General features: G+C 43.7%; 2 protein-coding genes across 2 annotated transcripts in view; both read left to right on the forward strand.

The window, feature by feature from the left end:
* LOC121556505 (folliculin-like) overlaps positions 1 to 3,319 on the forward strand; it is a 28,129-nt gene extending 24,810 nt beyond the window's left edge. Inside the window, exons 11-13 of the mRNA XM_041870393.2 lie at positions 2,071 to 2,173; positions 2,504 to 2,759; positions 2,935 to 3,319. Of these exons, the coding sequence (XP_041726327.1) occupies positions 2,071 to 2,173; positions 2,504 to 2,711 (311 nt within the window). The 3' untranslated portion in view covers positions 2,712 to 2,759; positions 2,935 to 3,319. The remainder of the gene's footprint in view (positions 1 to 2,070; positions 2,174 to 2,503; positions 2,760 to 2,934) is intronic.
* Positions 3,320 to 5,584: 2,265 nt separating this feature from the next.
* Positions 5,585 to 9,057, forward strand: LOC121556467. The gene is made up of 5 exons (XM_041870354.2): positions 5,585 to 6,091; positions 6,426 to 6,535; positions 6,706 to 6,777; positions 7,219 to 7,356; positions 8,120 to 9,057. The coding sequence occupies exons 1-5, from the start codon at positions 6,079 to 6,081 to the stop codon at positions 8,504 to 8,506; spliced, it is 720 nt and encodes a 239-aa protein (XP_041726288.1). The 5' UTR covers positions 5,585 to 6,078; the 3' UTR covers positions 8,507 to 9,057.
* The last annotated feature ends 11,461 nt before the right edge of the window (positions 9,058 to 20,518 follow it).

Raw genomic sequence — 20,518 nt, forward strand, 5'->3', positions numbered from 1 at the left:
TTTAGATATTTTTGTCAGATGTTACTATGGTATACTGAAGTATAATTACAAGCATTCCATAAGTGTCAAAGGCTTTTATTGACAATTACATTAAGTTTATGCAAAGAGTCAATATTTGCAGTGTTGACCCTTCTTTTTCAAGACCTCTGCAATCTGCCCTGGCATGCTGTCTATTAACTTCTGGGCCACATCCTGACTGATGGCAGCCCATTCTTGCATAATGTCACGCCCTGACCTTAGAGATCCCTTTTATTCTCTATTTGGTTAGGTCAGGGTGTGATTTGGGTGGGCATTCTAGTTTTTCTATTTCTTTGTTGGCCGGGTATGGTTCCCAATCAGAGGCAGCTGTCGATCGTTGTCTCTGATTGGGGATCATACTTAGGCAGCCTTTTTCCCACCTTAGTTTGTGGGATTTTGTTTTTGTGTAGTGGCTTTCTAGCCTGCAGACTTTACGTTTGTGTGTATTTTGTTGTTTTGTCTGTGTTAATCGAATAAAGTAATATGTTCGCCTACCACGCTGCACCTTGGTCCATTCCGTCAATCCACGAGCGTGACACATAATCAATGCTTGGAGTTTGTCCGAATTTGTGGGTTTTTGTTTGTCCACCCGCCTCTTGAGGGTTGACCACAAGTTCTCAATGGGATTAAGGTCTGGGGAGTTTCCTGGCCATGGACCCAAAATGTCAATGTTTTGTTCCCCGAGCCACTGTTATCACTTTTGCCTTATGGCAAGGTGCTCTATCATGCTGGAAAAGGCATTGTTCGTCACCAAACTGTTCTTGGATGGTTGGGAGAAGTTGCTCTCGGAGGATGTATTGGTACCATTCTTTATTCATGGCTGTGTTCTTAGGCAAAATTGTGAGTGAGCCCACTCCCTTGGCTGAGATGCAACCCCACACATGAATGGTCTCAGGATGCTTTACTGTTGGCATGACACAGGACTGATGGTAGCGCTCACCTTGTCTTCTCCGGACAAGCTCTTTTCCGGATGCCCCAAACAATCGGAAAGGGGATTCATCAGAGAAAATGACTTTACCCCAGTCCTCAGCAGTCCAATCCCTGTACCTTTTGCAGAATATCAGTCTGTCCCTGATGTTTTTCCTGGAGAGAAGTGGCTTCCTCGCTGCCCTTCTTGACACCAGGCCATCCTCCAAAAGTCTTTGCCTCACTGTGCGTGCAGATGTACTCACACCTGCTTGCTGCCATTCCTGAGCAAGCTCTGCACTGCTGGTGCCCCGATCCTGCAGCTTAATCAACTTTAGGAGACGGTCCTGGCGCTTGCTGGACTTTCTTGGGCGCCCTGAAGCCTTCTTCACAACAATTGAACCTCTCTCCTTGAAGTTCTTGATGATCCGATAAATGGTTGATTTAGGTGCAATCTTATTAGCAGCAATATCCTTGCCTGTGAAGCCCTTTTTGTGCAAAGCAATGATGACGGCACGTGTTTCCTTGCAGGTAACCAACGTTAACAGAGGAAAAACAATGATTTCAAGCACCACCCTCCTTTTAAAGCTTCCAGTCTGTTATTCTAACTCAAACAGCATGACAGAGTGATCTCCAGCCTTGTCCTCGTCAACACTCTCACCCGTGTTAACAAGAGAATCATCCTTTTGTGGCAGGGCTGAAATGCAGTGGAAATGTTTTTGGGGGATTAATTTCATTTTCATGGCAAAGAGGGACTTTGCAATTAATTGCAATTCATCTGATCACTCTTCATAACATTCTGGAGTATATGTAAATTGCCATCATAAAAACTGAGGCAGCAGACTTTGTGAAAATTCATATTTGTGTCATTCTCAACTTTTGACCACGACTGTACAACATCAACATGAAGGTATACATTATACATGCCTTCTTCAAGGGCCTCTAGTTGAAAACAATGAGGGCAAAGTTCAAAGAGATGCAATTAGTCGTGTGAAATTTCCTTCCATTAACTTTCTAGTGTCCATCTATTGACCTGAATTTCTCTTGCTCTCTCCCTGTCTCTCTTCACCTCTATCACTCCCCCTCCCTTGCTCTCTGTCCCTCTCTCCCGCCCTCTCTCTCTCTTCCCCCCCACCCCTCTCTCAGGTCCCACGTTGTTGAATAAGATCGAGGTGGCGTTGTCCAATGAGAACCTGTCAGTGGACGTGGTCTCTCACTGTCTGCTGTGTCTGAAGGAGGAGTGGATGAAGTGAGTAACAACAACCCTTCTGATAAGCAGGGAATTTCCCTAAACTTTAAAGTTTCACTTCTTTTGCTTTTTCTAAACAGGTCATGTATTATGTAGGTGTGCAACTGTAGATATTGGGGCATTAAACAATCAAACAAGGCCCCCAATGAAACCCCCCAAAACCCCAGACTGGTTACATTGGCTGTGCAGTACAGGATGATGTGGAATGCTTAATGTAGTCCAGAATCATTGGGAAATTCCAATAACTCCTCCCACCCCCCTCTCCCTCACTCTTCTCTCCATACCCATCCTCCCCTTAACCCAACCCCCCCCATCCCTTCAATTCCTTAGTAAAGTGAAGGTGCTGTTTAAGTTCTCCAAGGTGGATGGGCGAGGGAGGGAGGACACCCAGAAGGTGTTGGCCCTGCTGGGTGCCACAGGGCCTGGGGAGGAGGACAACGTCAGGCTGCTCAAGTTCTGGATGACAGGACTCAGCAAGACCTACAAGAGCCATCTGATGACTGCTGTCAGAGGAGGGGAGAGGCCCCTTAGCCAGTGAGAGAGCAGTGGGAGAGACCATACAGCTGGAGTGAAATATACTGCATCTCAGCATAGGAGGCTGGTGGGAGGAGCTATAGGAGGGTGGGCTCATTATAATGGCTGGAATGGAATAAATGGAACGTAGTCAAAAATGGTTTCCATATGTTTGATGTGTTTGATACTGCTCCATTTATTCCATTCCAGCCATTACAATGAGCCTGTCCTCCTATAGCTCCTCCCACCAGCCTCCTCTGCGTGTATCTCCTACTGTATCTGGACAGACGGAGAGAGAAAGGGAAAGAAAGCGAGTGGGAATCAGTGAGGAATGACAGATCGACTGACTGAGGGATGCGTTTGGGTCCAGGTGGTGACTATATTAAAACTCATCCTTCACAATAAAGAACAAAAATCCACTCCATGGTTCGGTTTCAAATTAATAATTTATTCAGATACTAATTACTTATTACGTTTTACATAATGTATCTGGTTTTTTATTTATCAAAAGGGACTTCTTATAGGAACACTGTCCACAATTGTATGTGTAACTTATTATAAAAGTGTCAATAGTTTGTTAACACATTGTACAGAGATATTCAAATAAAAGAACTGCTTGAGCTGAAACTGAAATATTGGTGTGATATTCATCCTTTTCCCCGACTGGCACCATCTTGTGGAGAGTCATTAAATCAAAGAAAGAAGGGAGAAAAAAGTAGGGGGGGGAGGGGGGATAAACTGGTGTCCTTTGCCAGCTCCCACTCACATGCTTTTTTACAATGAGTGGCTGTCAGCCAAGAAACCTCAAGTGGTGTAAAACAACAGTCCTAGGTCTTCGGGTGTCCCGCAACATAAAAACCCTTGCATAATGAGCTCTCAGTCCCTCAACATATCATTGTGTTATATTCTACCACATCAGCAGGGGCTTCTTCCCTAACGAGCTAGTAACTCATTATTAAAACTAAATAACTGCAAAGCGTTTTGTGTTTTCGCAGTTATTTGATCTCTTTCAGAAGGCTTTTGCTGAAGTCTGCAGACTTGTAAAATCCACTGGCACGAGGCTTTGATTTTATTATTTTTACTGCGTATGTATATAATGATTGTGCAAATTACTGCATATTATAACATACATTTTTGTGTGTAGTTCTACTTGTATTGTAGTTCTTAAAAAGACTGGGTGAAATTTGAGAGCTAGTTTTTTTTTGAATAAATGGAAAGTACCAGCGAATCATACATACTTAAAGAGCGTTTCCAACACAGAACAAAGAAATCCAGTTGGTTACACATGACCCAGTCAATGTTTGATTTGATATTGTAAACTGTTGGCCAGCCCGCTGGTGGAACGTTAGGTCTTATGATATAGTAGAGTAGATAATAAAACAAAGTTACAGACGCAGAAATATCATATCCCTAAGACATGCGAACATGGGAGGTTAGTATTTTTGGTGGGGTATGATATTTTTGCATCTGTAACTTTTTCAATCATCATTATTTACGATTCATTCAGGACTATCCGTAATCATGGTAGCATCCACATTAATGTAGAAGTGTTTAGAAACATATTATATTCTTATTTACAATAAAAGTGACAAGCTTGATGTAATAATTGCATGCTAGGAATATGGGACCAAAAACTAAACATTTGACTACTTTAATACACATATAAGTGAATTTGTCCCAATACTTTTGGTCCCGTAAAATGTGGGGACTATGTACAAAAAGTGCTGTAGTTTCTAAACAGTTCACCCGATATGCAGGAAAAAAAATTCAAATTAAAGCTGACAGTTTTCACTTTAACCTCATAGTCATTGTATCATCCAAAGTGCTGGAGTACAGAACCAAAAGAAGAAAAAATGCTTCACTGTCCCAATAATTACAGAGGGCACTCTGGGTAGAAGCTCAGACACAGATCTAGGATCATCTTATCCTTCTCACATCCTAACCTGAACCATAAAGGAAGAATATGCTAAACTGACCTGAGATCAGGGATCATCCTACTGCCCTATGCAGAGGACCAAGGTGAAAAGGGTTAGGACTGATGGTGCCTCTGGGAGGCTGAAGAATGTTGGTCTGATGGACTGCAGAACTCTGTCTTCCTTTTCCCTTTGGACCTCTAGAACATTCATTGTTTCTCTTGGCCCATGTTTAAAATGTAAGTGACACAAGAAGTAGTACTACAACAATTACTACGTAAAACCTGAACATGACAATGTACTAATTGATCAACTTCTGATCACCCCTCACTTTCCCAATACTAGTTTGTCATATTGGGGGGGGGGCATGACTTAAGCCTGCTGAGGCCTCGTTTGGATTTGGGGGTGGGGTGCAGAGAGAGAGAGGCAGACCTGGCACACTGCCCACAAAATGAGGTGGAAACTGAACTGCACTTCCTAACCTCCTGCCAAATATATGACCATATTAGAGACACATATTTCCCTCAGATTACACAGACCCACAAAGAATTCGGAAACAAATCCAATTTTGATAAACTCCCATATCTATTGAGTGAAATACCACAGTGTGCCATCACAGCAGCAATATTTGTGACCTGTTACCACAAGAAAAGGGTAACTAGTGAAGAACAAACACCATTGTAAATACAACCCATATTTATGTTTCTTTATTTTCCCTTTTGTACTTAACTATTTGCGCATCATAACAACACTGTATATAGCCATACTATGACATTTGAAATGTCTCTATTCCTTTGGAACTTTTGTGAGTTTAATATTTATGGTTCATTTTTGATATTTTATTTCACTTTTGTATATGAACTATTTCACTTACTTTGGCAATGTAAACATATGTTTTCCATGCCAATAAAGCTCTTTGAATAGAGAGGTGAAATGACTGGTGGTGGGAGGGTCTGAGAGACTAAAAGGGAGCAGATAGCAAGCACTTTCACTTTCAGGCTAGCTTCTGTCTGAGCTCACACAGACAGACTGCCCAGAGAGAGGGAGAGATATTGGGTCCATTAGCCAATATAAAGGGTGAGAAGAGAGTGAGGTCTGTAATATACTGGATCATTAGGGAAACAGAAAGGGGAAAGCGAGGAAACGGGAAAGGCTGCTGTTTGACAGGCTGATAGGTGGGGAAATCCAAAGTGAGAGCGCAGTGCAGATTGCGTGAGAGAGAGAATGGGGTAAAGAGATTTGGAAAGTACCAGGGAGACAAAAGGAGGAATTCTAAAAGAGAGGTCAACGAAGCTGGAGTCTCAACTGTAGTAGAAGAAGAAAATACAGAGCTCAGAGCTCTCTCTCGTTTGTGTCACACACTTGAAGGAGCCGCAGAGGAAACTTTGCCTACTCAGACCAGAGGACTTATTTGATCTGCGTATTGCATGCTTTCAACCACAGAAATGGAGAAGTGGCCTTTCTCATGAAGATAAAAGGATGTCACGATCAGGTAAGAGGAATTCAGTGATGACCTCAATTCAGAGTATGCAAAAAGTGAATTGATTTATTAGTGGATTTGTATTTGTTTAAATAATTTCACCACATTACCATTGTACTGTAATTCATATAGTGGTTCTGTAATTTAGGTTTGTAGTTCATTTGCTCAAACTATTAATTAAAGCAATAAGTTAACATGAAATCATGATGTTTCTCAATAAGCATGTGGCTGGAACCACATGGGCAGGACACATAAATGTTCCATCCATTAACCTGCTGCATTGCTCTGTCGCTCTCTCTCTCTCTCTCTCTCTCTCTCTCTCTCTACTTCGATCTCTCTCACACAGTTTTACTGTTGCTATCAATATTGACAGTCCAAGGTAGTGGATGTGATGACTTTTTGAGGGGGATCGTCAAGAATCTTCAAACCACCATTAACTCAGACCACGCTGGATTTGTGAGTTTAACATTGTGGCTATCCTGCATGCACCCTGAGTAATGACAGTGGTTTAAACAAATATGCTTTCACTTCCTAGTGGTTACATTTTTTGTCAATTAGATTGTTTGTCTATTGGCATAGATGCTCTTGTGTATACTGTGATTCCTGAACCATTTTTTTCCTCCAAGCGTAAGGTGTTCCCTAAAGACTATCGGATTTCCCACCACTACAATGACAACCTGCTGTGTAACACTGATCCCGTGAGGCACCATCTATTGATTAAATGACACCATTTGAGTAAATGATTTATTTTCGTGTTTTATACAAACATGTCACACTTAGGGTATCTGATATATATATCATTAAATCCTTCATTCTGATTCTCTGTTGAGCAATACGGGAGGACGGCTCGTGGTAACGGCTGGAGCGGAATGAGTGGAATGATATCAAATATACAGTATCAAACACGTGGTTTTCATGTGTTTGACGCCATTCTATTCGCTCTGTTCCAGCCATTATTATGAGCCTCCACTGGTTCCAGTACTCGAAAGTCTACCTTTGTGTTGTTGTCAGCGTTACCGGGGAGGATAATCAATAACTCAGCACAATGATGATCAGCTCTGTGTTGTGCTCCGTTTATCCAAATCATCAGCGTAACCGCTGTGTCTAAAATCCTACCTCTGTCTCGGCTGTCCCTCCAGTGTTGTGTGTTTCGTGCTGCGACTGTTCTCTCTGACTCCTGGCTCAGGCTCCGCAGCCAGCTGTGGCCAGAGCACCATAGCTTCGAATTCATCTCCAACCTTATACAAGCCCTGGATGACAGGGGTATGACAAAAGGGGTACGTATACTTTACCATCTCGTGGACATACTCTAGCCATAGTCGCGGGAAGTATGGGTGCTGCAGCACCCCCAGAAAAACCAGAATAAAAAAATAAAACATGTTCTTTTTTCACAAAAGTAGTGCACTGGTCCTTTACTAGTCCTGTATTAGTGGACCGATATAGCCCTCTGTAGTGCCGGCAAAACGTTCTTCCCCAAACTACTTCCCAAGGCTATGACTCTATTAGTCTGTATGAACTGTTTTGGATAGAGAGAGTGTACTGTAGGTTGCCATAGGGGGTGAACAAGTAGCAGCATGTACTCAACAGAGACTGACACAGCAGCCTTAAACATTTTGGACTACTGTAAAAATAAAACATAACTGTGCCTTGGCAAATGCAACAAAACACTATAAAGATGTGTTGTTGTTACAGTCAAAAATGACAGAAAAGGGCTAAAACAAGGGAGGTAACGTTTTTTTTCCTGACCATGTGGCCTGACTTATAACCAGCGCATAGTTTTCCTGTTCAGGTCACCTATAATGTACGCAATGTATATAACAGAGGTTAACTCCCCAGAGAAATGGCTATCAATCAATGACGGAGCACTTGCACTTGTTTGTTAAATAACCACTCCTCTCCTCCCTTATCCCCCTTTGCTCTCCTCCCTTATCCCCCTTTCCTCTCCTCCCTTATCCCCCTTTCCTCTCCTCACTTATCCCCATTTGCTCTCCTCCCTTATCCCCCTTTCCTCTCCTCCCTTATCACATCCCTCTCTCACAGAGATTCGATGATCCTGACCCTTCTGTTCTTCCCTCCGCCGCCTCCTCTCTGGAGGAACTTCTCAACTTCACTTCATTTGTTTTCTCCAAATGGCTGGAGCTGGGGTGCTCGACCTCGGTGGACACTTGTTCCTTCCCCACTCTGGCCTCTCCTGCTGTGGAGGAAGAACGGGCAGATCTGGAAAGTAAAAAAGTGAGGTTGTTAACCACACGTGCAGTTCACATGCAACACAGGGAGAATGGAGGGGAAACCGGGATGAAGTTATACATCACACAGCCACCAACCAATAGCAGCCCACCATCCAATGGGCTTCCTGGTTCTACTAGGATCCTCCTGTTATGTGGACTAACCTGGATGCTACTGTACAGAAGTTGCTATAGTTACTGAAGTGGATCTCTTCAATGGCGCACACAAAATGCAAAAAAAATAAAAATAGAATCCCTGCTTTTGAAAGAATACGTCCTTTTGTTTTTGCAATGTGTTTTGGAGCACTGGTTGGCTTTTTCTTCTCAATCTGTCCATTCTAGCTGTTGTAATGCAGTAAGCTTTGGCAATCAAGTGACTGACATGCACATTCAATTGTTGCACTGAATGTACAACTGCAGTCAAGTTTATGTATAGAATAACAACATTTTAACTCACTGTCTGCACACCAGAGTTCTATTATCATAGCCATAAGAAACCGTTACGTACCTATACAACATACCCATACAACATAGCCATATGTATTAAAAGCCATATTCTACTCAAGCTAACTAAACACTAACAAGTGTTTTATATTGAGTAAGCTACAGCACATCAAATATTGTCCAATATTTCCGAACAAATTCATATGATGTTTACAATGTTTGTCTGTTGGTCTTCAATTAATGTTTTATTTTTTTTCTGTGAACTTTTGTACATACTGCATCTTGTAAATAAAAACCATGCAGCCGTTATGAGTTTCTCTGATGTCGTCGTGTGTAGTGATCTCTGAGTACTATACTCCTGAGTGGCGCAGTGGTCTAAGGCACTGCATCGCAGTGCTAGCTGTGCCACTAGAGATCCTGGTTCGATTCCAGGCTCTGTCGTAGCCGGCCGCGACCGGGAGACCCATGGGGCGCGCACAATTGGCCAGGGGTAGGGGAGGGAATGGCCGGCAGGGATGTAGCTCAGTTGGTAGAGCATGGCGTTTGCAACACCAGGGTTGTGGGTTCGATTCCCACGGGGGGCCAGTTTGAAAAATAAAAAAATAATGTATGCACTCACTGCATTCTCTTTCGCTGTCATTTCTGCTCTGCCTCTAAAGAAGCATATACAGGTAAAAGTCAGTAAATTAGAATATTTTGAAAAACTTGATTTATTTCAGTAATTGCATTCAAAAGGTGTAACTTGTACATTATATTTATTCATTGCACACAGACTGATGCATTCAAATGTTTATTTCATTTAATTTTGATGATTTGAAGTGGCAACAAATGAAAATCCAAAATTCCGTGTGTCACAAAATTAGAATATGACTTAAGGCTAATACAAAAAAGGGATTTTTAGAAATGTTGGCCAACTGAAAAGTATGAAAATGAAAAATATGAGCATGTACAATACTCAATACTTGGTTGGAGCTCCTTTTGCCTCAATTACTGCATTAATGCGGCGTGGCATGGAGTCGATGAGTTTCTGGCACTGCTCAGGTGTTATGAGAGCCCAGGTTGCTCTGATAGTGGCCTTCAACTCTTCTGCGTTGTTGGGTCTGGCATTCTGCATCTTCCTTTTTCACAATACCCCACAGATTTTCTATGGGGCTAAGGTCAGGGAGTTGGCTGGCCAATTTAGAACAGAAATACCATGGTCCGTAAACCAGGCACGGGTAGATTTTGCGCTGTGTGCAGGCGCCAAGTCCTGTTGGAACCTGAAATCTCCATCTCCATAGAGCAGGTCAGCAGCAGGAAGCATGAAGTGCTCTAAAACTTGCTGGTAGACGGCTGCGTTGACCCTGGATCTCAGGAAACAGAGTGGACCGACACCAGCAGATGACATGGCACCCCAAACCATCACTGATGGTGGAAACTTTACACTAGACTTCAGGCAACGTGGATCCTGTGCCTCTCCTGTCTTCCTCCAGACTCTGGGACCTCGATTTCCAAAGGAAATGCAAAATTTGCTTTCGTCAGAAAACATGACTTTAGACCACTCAGCAGCAGTCCAGCTCTTTTTTCCTTAGCCCAGGTGAGACGCTTTTGCGCTGTTTCTTGGTCAACAGTGGCTTGACACGAGGTATGCGGCAGTTGAAACCCATGTCTTTCAAGCGTCTCTTGGTGGTGGATCTTGAAGCCCTGACTCCAGCAGCTGTCCACTCCTTGTGAATCTCCCCCACATTTTTTAATGGGTTTTTTTTCACAATCTTGACTAGGGCGCGGTGATCCCTATCGCTTGTACACTTTTTCTGACCACAGTTTTTCCTTCCCTTTGCCTCTCTATTAATGTGTTTGGACACAGAGCTCTGAGAACAGCCAGCCTCTTCTGCAATAACCTTTTGTGTCTTTCCCTCCTTGTGCAATGTGTCGATGGTCGCCTTTTGGACAGCTGTCAAATCTGAAGTCTTCCCCATGTTTGTGTAGGCTTCAGAACTGGACTGAGAGACCATTTAAAGCCCTTTGCAGGTGTTTTGAGTTAATCAGCTGATTAGTTTGTGGCACCAGGTGTCTTCAAAATGTAACCCTTACACAATATTCTAATTTTGTGACACACGGAATTTTGGATTTTCATTTGTTGCCACTTCAAATCATCAAAATTAAATGAAATAAACATTTGAATGCATCAGTCTGTGTGCAATGAATAAATATAATGTACAAGTTACACCTTTTGAATGCAATTACTGAAATAAATCAAGTTTTTCAAAATATTCTAATTTACTGACTTTTACCTGTATATGTTCTAGTTAGGCCTACATCTCATACGAGTACATAACTGTAAGTCGCTCTGGATAAGAGCGTCTGCTAAATGACTGAAATGTAAATGTATTGACTGTTACCATTCCTAGTGTTGGGAGTATTGCGCAATTGCTGCAGAGCTGCACTGCTGTCTGATTCTGAACAGCTATCCTTTTTCTTTGTCTTCTACAGGAAGACTTTTGTCAAAGTAAGTTGTAGTTCAATTTAATTTTTATGTATTGATCTACATGTTATTAAGTAATTTGAATCAGGACTATCAGGCTGTTTTTATTTGCCCAATTATTAGCAAAAGAGCTGATCTGATTGGTCAAAAGACCAATTAGTGAAAAAAAATTCAGAATTAGGCTGCCTGTGTAGACGTAGTCTTACAATTTCTGTTTATTACAATTCAATCTTTGATTTATGTGCCTTATCTGCAGTTACTGGGTAGGCCTACAACTGAGTCATTCCACTCTGGTTACTAAAGCAGTTCCAAAGTAACTGAATGGCATGAAGGGTAACTCAATGTAAAGTGTTGCCTAACGGTCTATCATAGACATTAGTAAGAGAATCCAGGGCCTTTTTTTTTTTTTTTTTTTTTTTTTTTTATATAATATTTTTTTATTTATTTTTTTATTTTTTTTTTTGTCATTTAGCAGACGCTCTTATCCAGAGCGACTTACAGGAGCAATTAGGGTTAAGTGCCTTGCTCAAGGGCACATCGACAGATTTTTCACCTAGTTGGCTCGGGGATTAGAACCAGCAACCTTTCGGTTACTGGCACAACGCTCTTACCCACTAAGCTACCTGCCGCCCCAACTTGATCTTGGCCAGAACAATGTGTCATTCTCTGCTCAGCTTCCAGGCTGATTCCTGTGAGTATCACACTGACTGAACAGTTGCAGCTGCAGAGCTGAAGAAGGGAGCTGTTGGGAATGCACTTTGCATGGAATGTAGCTTCACAACTCAATTATAGGAGATCTTTCTTCTCACACAAATCACTCATGCCCATGCATGCACACACCCTGTCCTACACACACACACACACACATGCACACTTGCAAAATCTTTGCTACAAAAAGAAGGAGCCCCTTTTTTCCTGCTGTTTAAGACAGAACTTCCATTAAACTCAGCCAGGTGCTTTATTTAATACACACAAACTTTCAAAAGCAAGGCTCATAGACCAACAACAATACCCCCAAGACATGTCTCACTTCCTTTTGTAAATATAGAGGTAGCAGAATGAGCATCAGCCTTTCTGAGAAACTACGATAAACCTCTGCAGACACAGTTGAGCGAGAGAGAGACAGTTGAGAGAGAGAAAGAGAGAGCGAGAGAGAGAGAGGATGTAAAGTAAGTGCATCAGAAGAGGAATCACAGCCAGGAATGTTGCACAACATCAAAACAGACAGTGAGAGTCAAACAAACAGATGCACACAGCTAATGTTTGCTGTCCTAGTATGAGGAGAGGACAACCACAGAGAGGACAGATAGATCACTTTCTGTTTTTCTTTCTGTTTTAATTAACTGCTTCATACCCCCAGGGTTGGGAAATAACATAAGACAGCAAAAGTACAAATAACCTATGCAAATTGGACAGTAAAGTTGTGTAGGGCCAAGGGATCTCAGGGGGACTGCAGTAAATACCGTAGAGATAGATAGAGGACACGTCTTTGTATCCGAGCCATTATAGCACCTGTGACAGCATGGGCAGCGCCATTGAGGCTATCTCCATTTTGAAATAGTCAACTTTCTTCTTCACGATTGGCTGATCCCTCCTGATGACACGGTTGGACATGACTCCAACAGGGTCACCAGGAGGGATCAGCCAATGAAGTTGGAAGTCCCACCCAGTTGACTACATTAGAGAGAGATAGTAATGGTGTCTTTTTGTAGGCACTAACTCCGCCATGGTTAGTTGGACAAAGCCTATGGGGAAATGAATGGAATTTTTGGAGGGTTTTTGGATAAACGCCGAAAATAAGGTCTGTGGTTAATACTGGTTTAGGAGATTTGATACGTTTTGTTCTATGAGAATCTTCATCAGCTAACATCACTTTTTGTGAATTTTGAAGCATTTATGTAATCAAAAATACACATAAAGCACAGAAAAGACTTCATCATTCATAAAGGTCATGTTAGCTGACTGATATTATCTCATAGAAAAAATGTATAAGATCTCTGATCTTCAAAGTCTGTGTTAACCTCAGACCTTATTTTTGCCGTTTATCACAAAACCCTGTTCTTTCCCCATTCATTTTCCCAATAGTAATGGCTGAACGAACCTGAGGTAACTCATTTCTGTTTTTGACGACTACAAGCTGGCGAGCTCTATGGCGCTGCCCATGTTAATACGACCTTTTGGACACTAGAGGCCTCTATCATTCTCTATGGTAAATACCCATCACCATTACACCAGAAGTAAAAATGTTGACCAGTTGGTGGCATAGTATTGATATTGCATGACTGAAATTGCAATGATAATGCTCAGGCTCAGCAATGCAAGTTTGGACAGTAGGCTCAGTGGCGATTTTAGCATGTAAATCTTCGTGGGGCAAACTCGCAAAAATGTTTTTTGATGCATGCCAGCAAAGCCACTACACTACACAACACAACACTAAACAATACATTAATTGCACTATAACGGTGGCAAACGGTGCCACACAAAGGGTGCCTCACAAATTGTTAGGGCCTACATAAAGCTGGCCGAACAGCAGAGCTTTCCTTTCAGCACCATGGAGTGAATCCTTACCGATGCTACACGTGGCTATCAGCTGAGCCTTGTCTGGCAGCGAAACAGTTCATTCAGCCTCATTTACTGACTTTTTAATAAGCATAGTTGATATGGCTGATTTGCTTAAACAAATGTGGTTTCTAATGACAATTGAGATGTACAAACTATGGCATAAGGGAACGATGAGTGGATAAGAGGCAATCCGTAATTTCGAACAAGACATTAATGAGCGTGCTAAAACGGACGTAGTCAACATTACTATTTGTTCAGCACTTTTGAAATGTACAGCCAAAGAATTCAGAACATGGGCCGTTCTGACAATATTATCCTTGTACACTAAGTCAGAACCGTAAGATAAATAAAGGGGGCATATACATTTTTTACATTTTAGTCATTTATTTTTACTTTTTTTGTTAATAATAAATGCACTGTTGGTTAAGGGCTGTAAGTAAGCATTTCACTGTAATGTCTGCACCTGTTGTATTCGGCGCATGTGACCAATAAAATTTGATTTGATTTGATTTGATTTAGCAGACGCTCTTATCCAGAGCGACTTACAGTTAGTGAGTGCATACATTATTTTTTATACTGGCCCCCCGTGGGAATCGAACCCACAACCCTGGCGTTGCAAACGCCATGCTCTACCAACTGAGCTACATCCCTGCCGGCCATTCCCTCCCCTACCCTGGACGACGCTGGGCCAATTGTGCGCCGCCCCATAAGCAGACAGTGAAGCTCTTACAATATTCGATGATGACATTTCTCTAAAACAGGCTATACGCTAGATGTGCACCACCAAGTCAGAACAGTAGTACTAAGTTATGAGGGGGAAAGGTACCAAATTATTAGGGTGAGGCACATGAGCTGCTAACAGCTTACTACACAACATACACTTAGTATTACTTTCTTAGCTACAGAATACATATTTCCCTGGCATATTACATAATTTATGCAGCAGCATACAATACATTTTTGGACTCACCGTTGTGCTGTGCTCACTTGAACAGGAAGGTGGCACGGCGGTCCTTATTGTGGGCAAATTTTGTCAATAAACTTTGTCATCAAAGTCTGGCATTCTCTGTATTTATGGTGCTTTCAAGACAACTTGGAACTCAGAAAAAAAACAAGGTTGAATCATGACATTAGTGATCTTCAGGTCGGAGCTCTAGAAAGATGCTGAATTCCCGACTTGGAATTCCGAGTTGAATGACCGTTCAAAACGTATTTTCCCAGTTGGAACTTGTTTTTTTCAGAGTTCCCAGTTGCCTTGAACTCATTACATTTACATTTACATTTACGTCATTTAGCAGACGCTCTTATCCAGAGCGACTTACAAATTGGTGCATTCACCCTATAGCCAGTGGGATAACCACTTTACTTTTTATTTTTTATTTTTTTTGGGGGGGGTAGAAGGGTTACTTTATCCTATCCCAGGTATTCCTTAAAGAGGTGGGGTTTCAAATGTCTCCGGAAGGTGGTGAGTGACTCCGCTGTCCTGGCGTCGTGAGGGAGCTTGTTCCACCATTGGGGTGCCAGAGCAGCGAACAGTTTTGACTGGGCTGAGCGGGAACTATGCTTCCGCAGAGGAAGGGAGCCAGCAGGCCAGAGGTGGATGAACGCAATGCCCTCGTTTGGGTGTAGGGACTGATCAGAGCCTGAAGGTACGGAGGTGCCGTTCCCCTCACTGCTCCATAGGCAAGCACCATGGTCTTGTAACGGATGCGAGCTTCAACTGGAAGCCAGTGGAGTGTGCGGAGGAGGGGGTGACGTGAGAGAACTTGGGAAGGTTGAACACCAGACGGGCTGCGGCATTCTGGATGAGTTGTAGGGGTTTAATGGCACAGGCAGGGGAGCCCAGCCAACAGCGAGTTGCAGTAATCCAGACGGGAAATGACAAGTGCCTGGATTAGGACCTGTGCCGCTTCCTGTGTAAGGCAGGGTCGTACTCTCCGAATGTTGTAGAGCATGAACCTGCAGGATCGGGTCACCGCCTTGATGTTAGCGGAGAACGACAGGGTGTTGTCCAGGGTCACGCCAAGGCTCTTCGCACTCTGGGAGGAGGACACAACGGAGTTGTCAACCGTGATGGCGAGATCATGGAACGGGCAGTCCTTCCCCGGGAGGAAGAGCAGCTCCGTCTTGCCAGGGTTCAGCTTGAGGTGGTGATCCGTCATCCATACTGATATGTCTGCCAGACATGCAGAGATGCGATTCGCCACCTGGTTATCAGAAGGGGGAAAGGAGAAGATTAGTTGTGTATCGTCAGCGTAGCAATGATAGGAGAGGCCATGTGAGGATATGACAGAGCCAAGTGACTTGGTGTATAGGGAGAAAAGGAGAGGGCCTAGAACTGAGCCCTGGGGGACACCAGTGGTGAGAGCACGTGGTGCGGAGACAGCTTCTCGCCATGCCACATGGTAGGAGCGACTGGTCAGGTAGGACGCAATCCAGGAGTGAGCCGCGCCGGGAGATGCCCAGCTCGGAGAGGGTGGAGAGGAGGATCTGATGGTTCACAGTATCAAAGGCAGCAGACAGGTCTAGAAGGACAAGAGCAGAGGAGAGAGAGTTAGCTTTAGCAGTGCGGAGAGCCTCCGTGACACAGAGAAGAGCAGTCTCAGTTGAATGACCAGTCCTGAAACCTGACTGGTTTGGATCAAGAAGGTCATTCTGAGAGAGATAGCAAAAGAGTTGGCTAAAGACGGCACGCTCAATAGTTTTGGAAAGAAAAGAAAGAAGGGATACTGGTCTGTAGTTGTTGACATCAGTGGGATCGAGTGTTGGTTTTTGAGAAGGGGGTGCAACTCTCGCTCTCTTGAAGACGGAAGGGACATAGCCAGCGGTCAAGGATGAGTTGATCAGCGAGGTGAGGTAGGGGAGAAGGTCACCGGAGATGGTCTGGAGAAGAGAGGAGGGGATGGGGTCAAGCGGGCAGGTTGTTGGGCGGCCTGCAGTCACTAGTCGCAAGATTTTATCTGGAGAGAGAGGGGAGAAAGAAGTCAAAGCATAGGGTAGGGGCAGTGTGAGCAGGACCAGCAGTGTCATTAGACTTAACAAACGAGGATCGGATGTCGTCAACCTTCTTTTCAAAGTGGTTGACAAAGTCATCCACAGAGAGGGAGGAGGGGGGGGGATTCAGCAGTGAGGAGAATGTGGCAAAGAGCTTCCTAGGGTTCGAGGCAGATGCTTGGAATTTAGAGTGGTAGAAAGTGGCCTTAGCAGCAGAAACAGATGAAGAAAATGTAGAGAGGAGGGAGTGAAAAGATGCCAGGTCGGCAGGGAGTTTAGTTTTCTTCCATTTTCGCTCAGCTGCCCGGAGCTCTGTTCTGTGAGCTCGCAATGAGTCATCAAGCCACGGAGCTGGAGGGGAGGACCGAGCCGGCCGGGAGGATAGGGGACACAGGGAGTCAAAGGATGCAGAAAGGGAGGAGAGGAGGGTTGAGGAGGCAGAATCAGGAGATTGGAGGGAGAAGGATTGAGCAGAGGGAAGAGATGATATGATGGAAGAGGAGAGAGTAGTGGGAGAGAGAGAGAGCGAAGGTTGCGGCGGCGCGTTACCATCTGTGTAGGGGCAGAGTGAGTAGTGTTGGAGGAGAGCGAGAGAGAAAAGGATACAAAGTAGTGGTCGGAGACATGGAGGGGAGTTGCAGTGAGATTAGTAGAAGAGCAACATCTAGTAAAGATGAAGTCAAGCGTATTGCCTGCCTTGTGAGTAGGGGGGGACGGTGAGAGGGTGAGGTCAAAAGAGGAGAGGAGTGGAAAGGCAGAGAGAAATGAGTCAAATGTAGACGTAGGGAGGTTAAAGTCACCCAGAACTGTGAGGGGTGAGCCATCCTCAGGAAAGGAACTTATCAAGGCGTCAAGCTCATTGATGAACTCTCCAAGGGAACCTGGAGGGCGATAGATGACAAGGATATTAAGCTTAAATGGGCTAGTGACTGTGACAGCGTGGAATTCAAATGAGGAGATAGACAGATGGGTTAGGGGAAAAATTGAGAATGACCACTTGGGAGAGATGAGGATTCCTGTGCCACCACCCCTCTGACCAGATGCTCTCGGGGTATGCGAGAACACATGGTCAGACGAGGAGAGAGCAGTAGGAGTAGCAGTGTTTTCAGTGGTAATCCATGTTTCCGTCAGCGCCAGGAAGTCGAGGGACTGGAGGGTAGCATAGGCTGGGATGAAGTCAGCCTTGTTGGCAGCAGAACGGCAGTTCCAGAGGCTGCCTGAGACCTGGAACTCCAGGTGTGTGGTGCGTGCAGGGACCACCAGGTTAGAGAGGCAGCAGCCACGCGGTGTGCGGCGTTTGTGTAGCCTGTGCGGAGAGGAGAGAACAGGGATAGGCAGAGGCATAGTTGACAGGCTGTAGCAGATGGCTACAATAATGCAGAGGAGATCGGAATGAAATGAACTAAACATCTGGGAAAGGAGAGAGCAGGGCCTCCCTCACCAAAAAAATATAACTCTCCCAACTTCCACCTCAGAAACTATAATTGTTTCACTGAACCACCCGAATAAAACTCTCCCAACTTCCACTTTAGAAATTAGAATTGTTGTAAACTACAGCGGTTCAATGTTTCAAGGAATAGACTCAACTTACTTTATTCAGCTAGCTAACTATGACGCCATAGCTAACTAGCATGCTAGCATCCAATAACACACAGTTTAGCACCAATACTTGGTTACAACAAACTACCAATAGTGTGTTAACACACTAAACAGATAATTCGTGTCCGTGTCTAGTTCTTTCATAACGCAGCAATAATTAAACGTTGGCTAGCTAGCACAAAGATATTGTATTTAGCTACTACAGTACAGCTAGCTGGTAGTGTTGGCTAGCTAGCAATGGCTGCTGTGTTGACTTTGTTTGAAAAACGGCGTCGCTGCGAACGAATGTAGCTGGCTAAAAGGATATTGTATTTAGTTGCTACCGTTGCTAATAGCTACTCGCCAGCTAGTCCAGGAGGTGAGTTAGCTAGCTAGCTTCGTGCTACACCCGGCACCGCCGAATACAAAAGTAACCTACAATAACTACATACAACAACTACCCACAACAGCCCACGATGCCTACCTATAATACCTAATAATATACAGCCCACGATGCCTACCTATAATACCTAACTACAATCTAAATACATAGTTTAAGCCTTACTCGACAAAGCCCAAGCTATGTATAAAGCCAAACTTACCCGACGCCAGCTGTCTGGGTGGCAGACTGCAATCAGTAGCTGTAATTAAGTACAGCAGCTACCAACCACCTAACGTTAATGCCTCGGATAACAAGGTTAGAAAAACAGCTGAATGGTAGGTAGCTAGCTGGCTCAACCACAGGTACTCTTAAGCGTGAAATAACATTGGAAACAACTAACCACAGTTGCTAAAAGTTACCAGTAGCTACCCGCTAGCTAGCTAGCTTTGTTGGTCCAAGTAGTGGGTTAGCTAGCCTTGTGCTTCGCCGGGGTCCGCCGAATACAATACTTACCTACAATAATTACCTACAATAACCTACAATAACTACCTAAGTAAACTACCTATAATACCTAACTACAATACCTACCTACAATCTAAATACATGGTTTAAGCTTTACTCAACACCATATAAGAAGCCAAGCTTACCTCCTGCTAGAGAAAACACAACCTCTCCCGACCACCTCCGACTCCACAATTAGGGACGATTAAAGACTGAGATCACCCAGTTCCGAGTTTCCAGTTGTTTTGAACGCAGCAGAAGTCATGCTGGATTGACAGCATGGACAATGTATTCAACCATTTCTGGCCCATGGTGTTGCATGTGAATGTTTATCCTTTTTAAGCTTGGAAAAGAGACCCTTAAACCCAGACTTGGACCACACACCCTCTCCACCGAATAGAAGGCTAGTGATTGCTTTGCAACACTTGCAGTTAGTGACTGATTTCTTCCAAACCACTCTGATGAATTTGCGATTTCCAACTTGTTGTGTAATGTTTATGTCCAATGGCCGATGAGCACTGATACGTTTTATCTATAATTTATCTTCATATAACAAGGATTGAAAAGGATTTGCCAGTAGATTGTCGACTTGATTCTTGATAATGACTGCTTGTCTAGCTTGCTAGCTAAGATTTTTAAAGTATGATGTTGACATGGTCCTTCCAATCAAAGCTATGGTAGATATAACGTGATTTGATGTAATTTTATCTGTGGCCAATGACCTTGAGCCTTCTTGGATGGGCACTTCTAATGTAAATCTATGGCAGCAACCAAGGGGCTTGAACTTTCTAGCTCTCCCTGTAGATTTTGCGGTGACGTAGTGTCCCCATGAGTGACAGAACACTGAGCAAATCACGGCACAACTAGATAAGATTACCAACCCCTACGCTCTGTATTTCCTGCTGGCTGCTCCTGCACCACAGAAAGCACTGAGCTAGGCTGAAACACCTGCATTTTGGAGCTGCCTTACTCAAGAAAGCAAAAAAGAGATCATGTTTGTATGCGGCTCTGACCCACCTGCTCTGAATGGGTGGCCACTGAGTAGGCTAATGCCTACTGTTTTCACAATCAGCTATTTTCAAATGTGGTTCACTTTACATTTTGTAATACTTTTTGTTTATCCATAAGATTACAGTAATTCCTTCCTTGGTTAGATGCTTTTAGAATTAGTGGACTTTACTGGCAGTATCAAGGGTCAGGCAAAATTCCAGACTGTCTGCCAAAGAGGTCAGGAATCCACATCAGCTGAATTATTGTAAATGAGAGCGAGAGAGAGCGCGACCACGTGA

The sequence above is a fragment of the Coregonus clupeaformis genome, unplaced genomic scaffold (genome assembly GCF_020615455.1).
Source record: "Coregonus clupeaformis isolate EN_2021a unplaced genomic scaffold, ASM2061545v1 scaf0125, whole genome shotgun sequence".
NCBI lineage: Eukaryota > Metazoa > Chordata > Actinopteri > Salmoniformes > Salmonidae > Coregonus > Coregonus clupeaformis.

Coding starts and splice junctions, on each gene's coding strand:
- LOC121556467 (XM_041870354.2), top strand. Junction 6,778..7,218: donor TGCTGTGTAACACTGATCCC/GTGAGGCACCAT, acceptor CTGTCCCTCCAG/TGTTGTGTGTTTCGTGCTGC. Junction 7,357..8,119: donor ACAGGGGTATGACAAAAGGG/GTACGTATACTT, acceptor CCTCTCTCACAG/AGATTCGATGATCCTGACCC.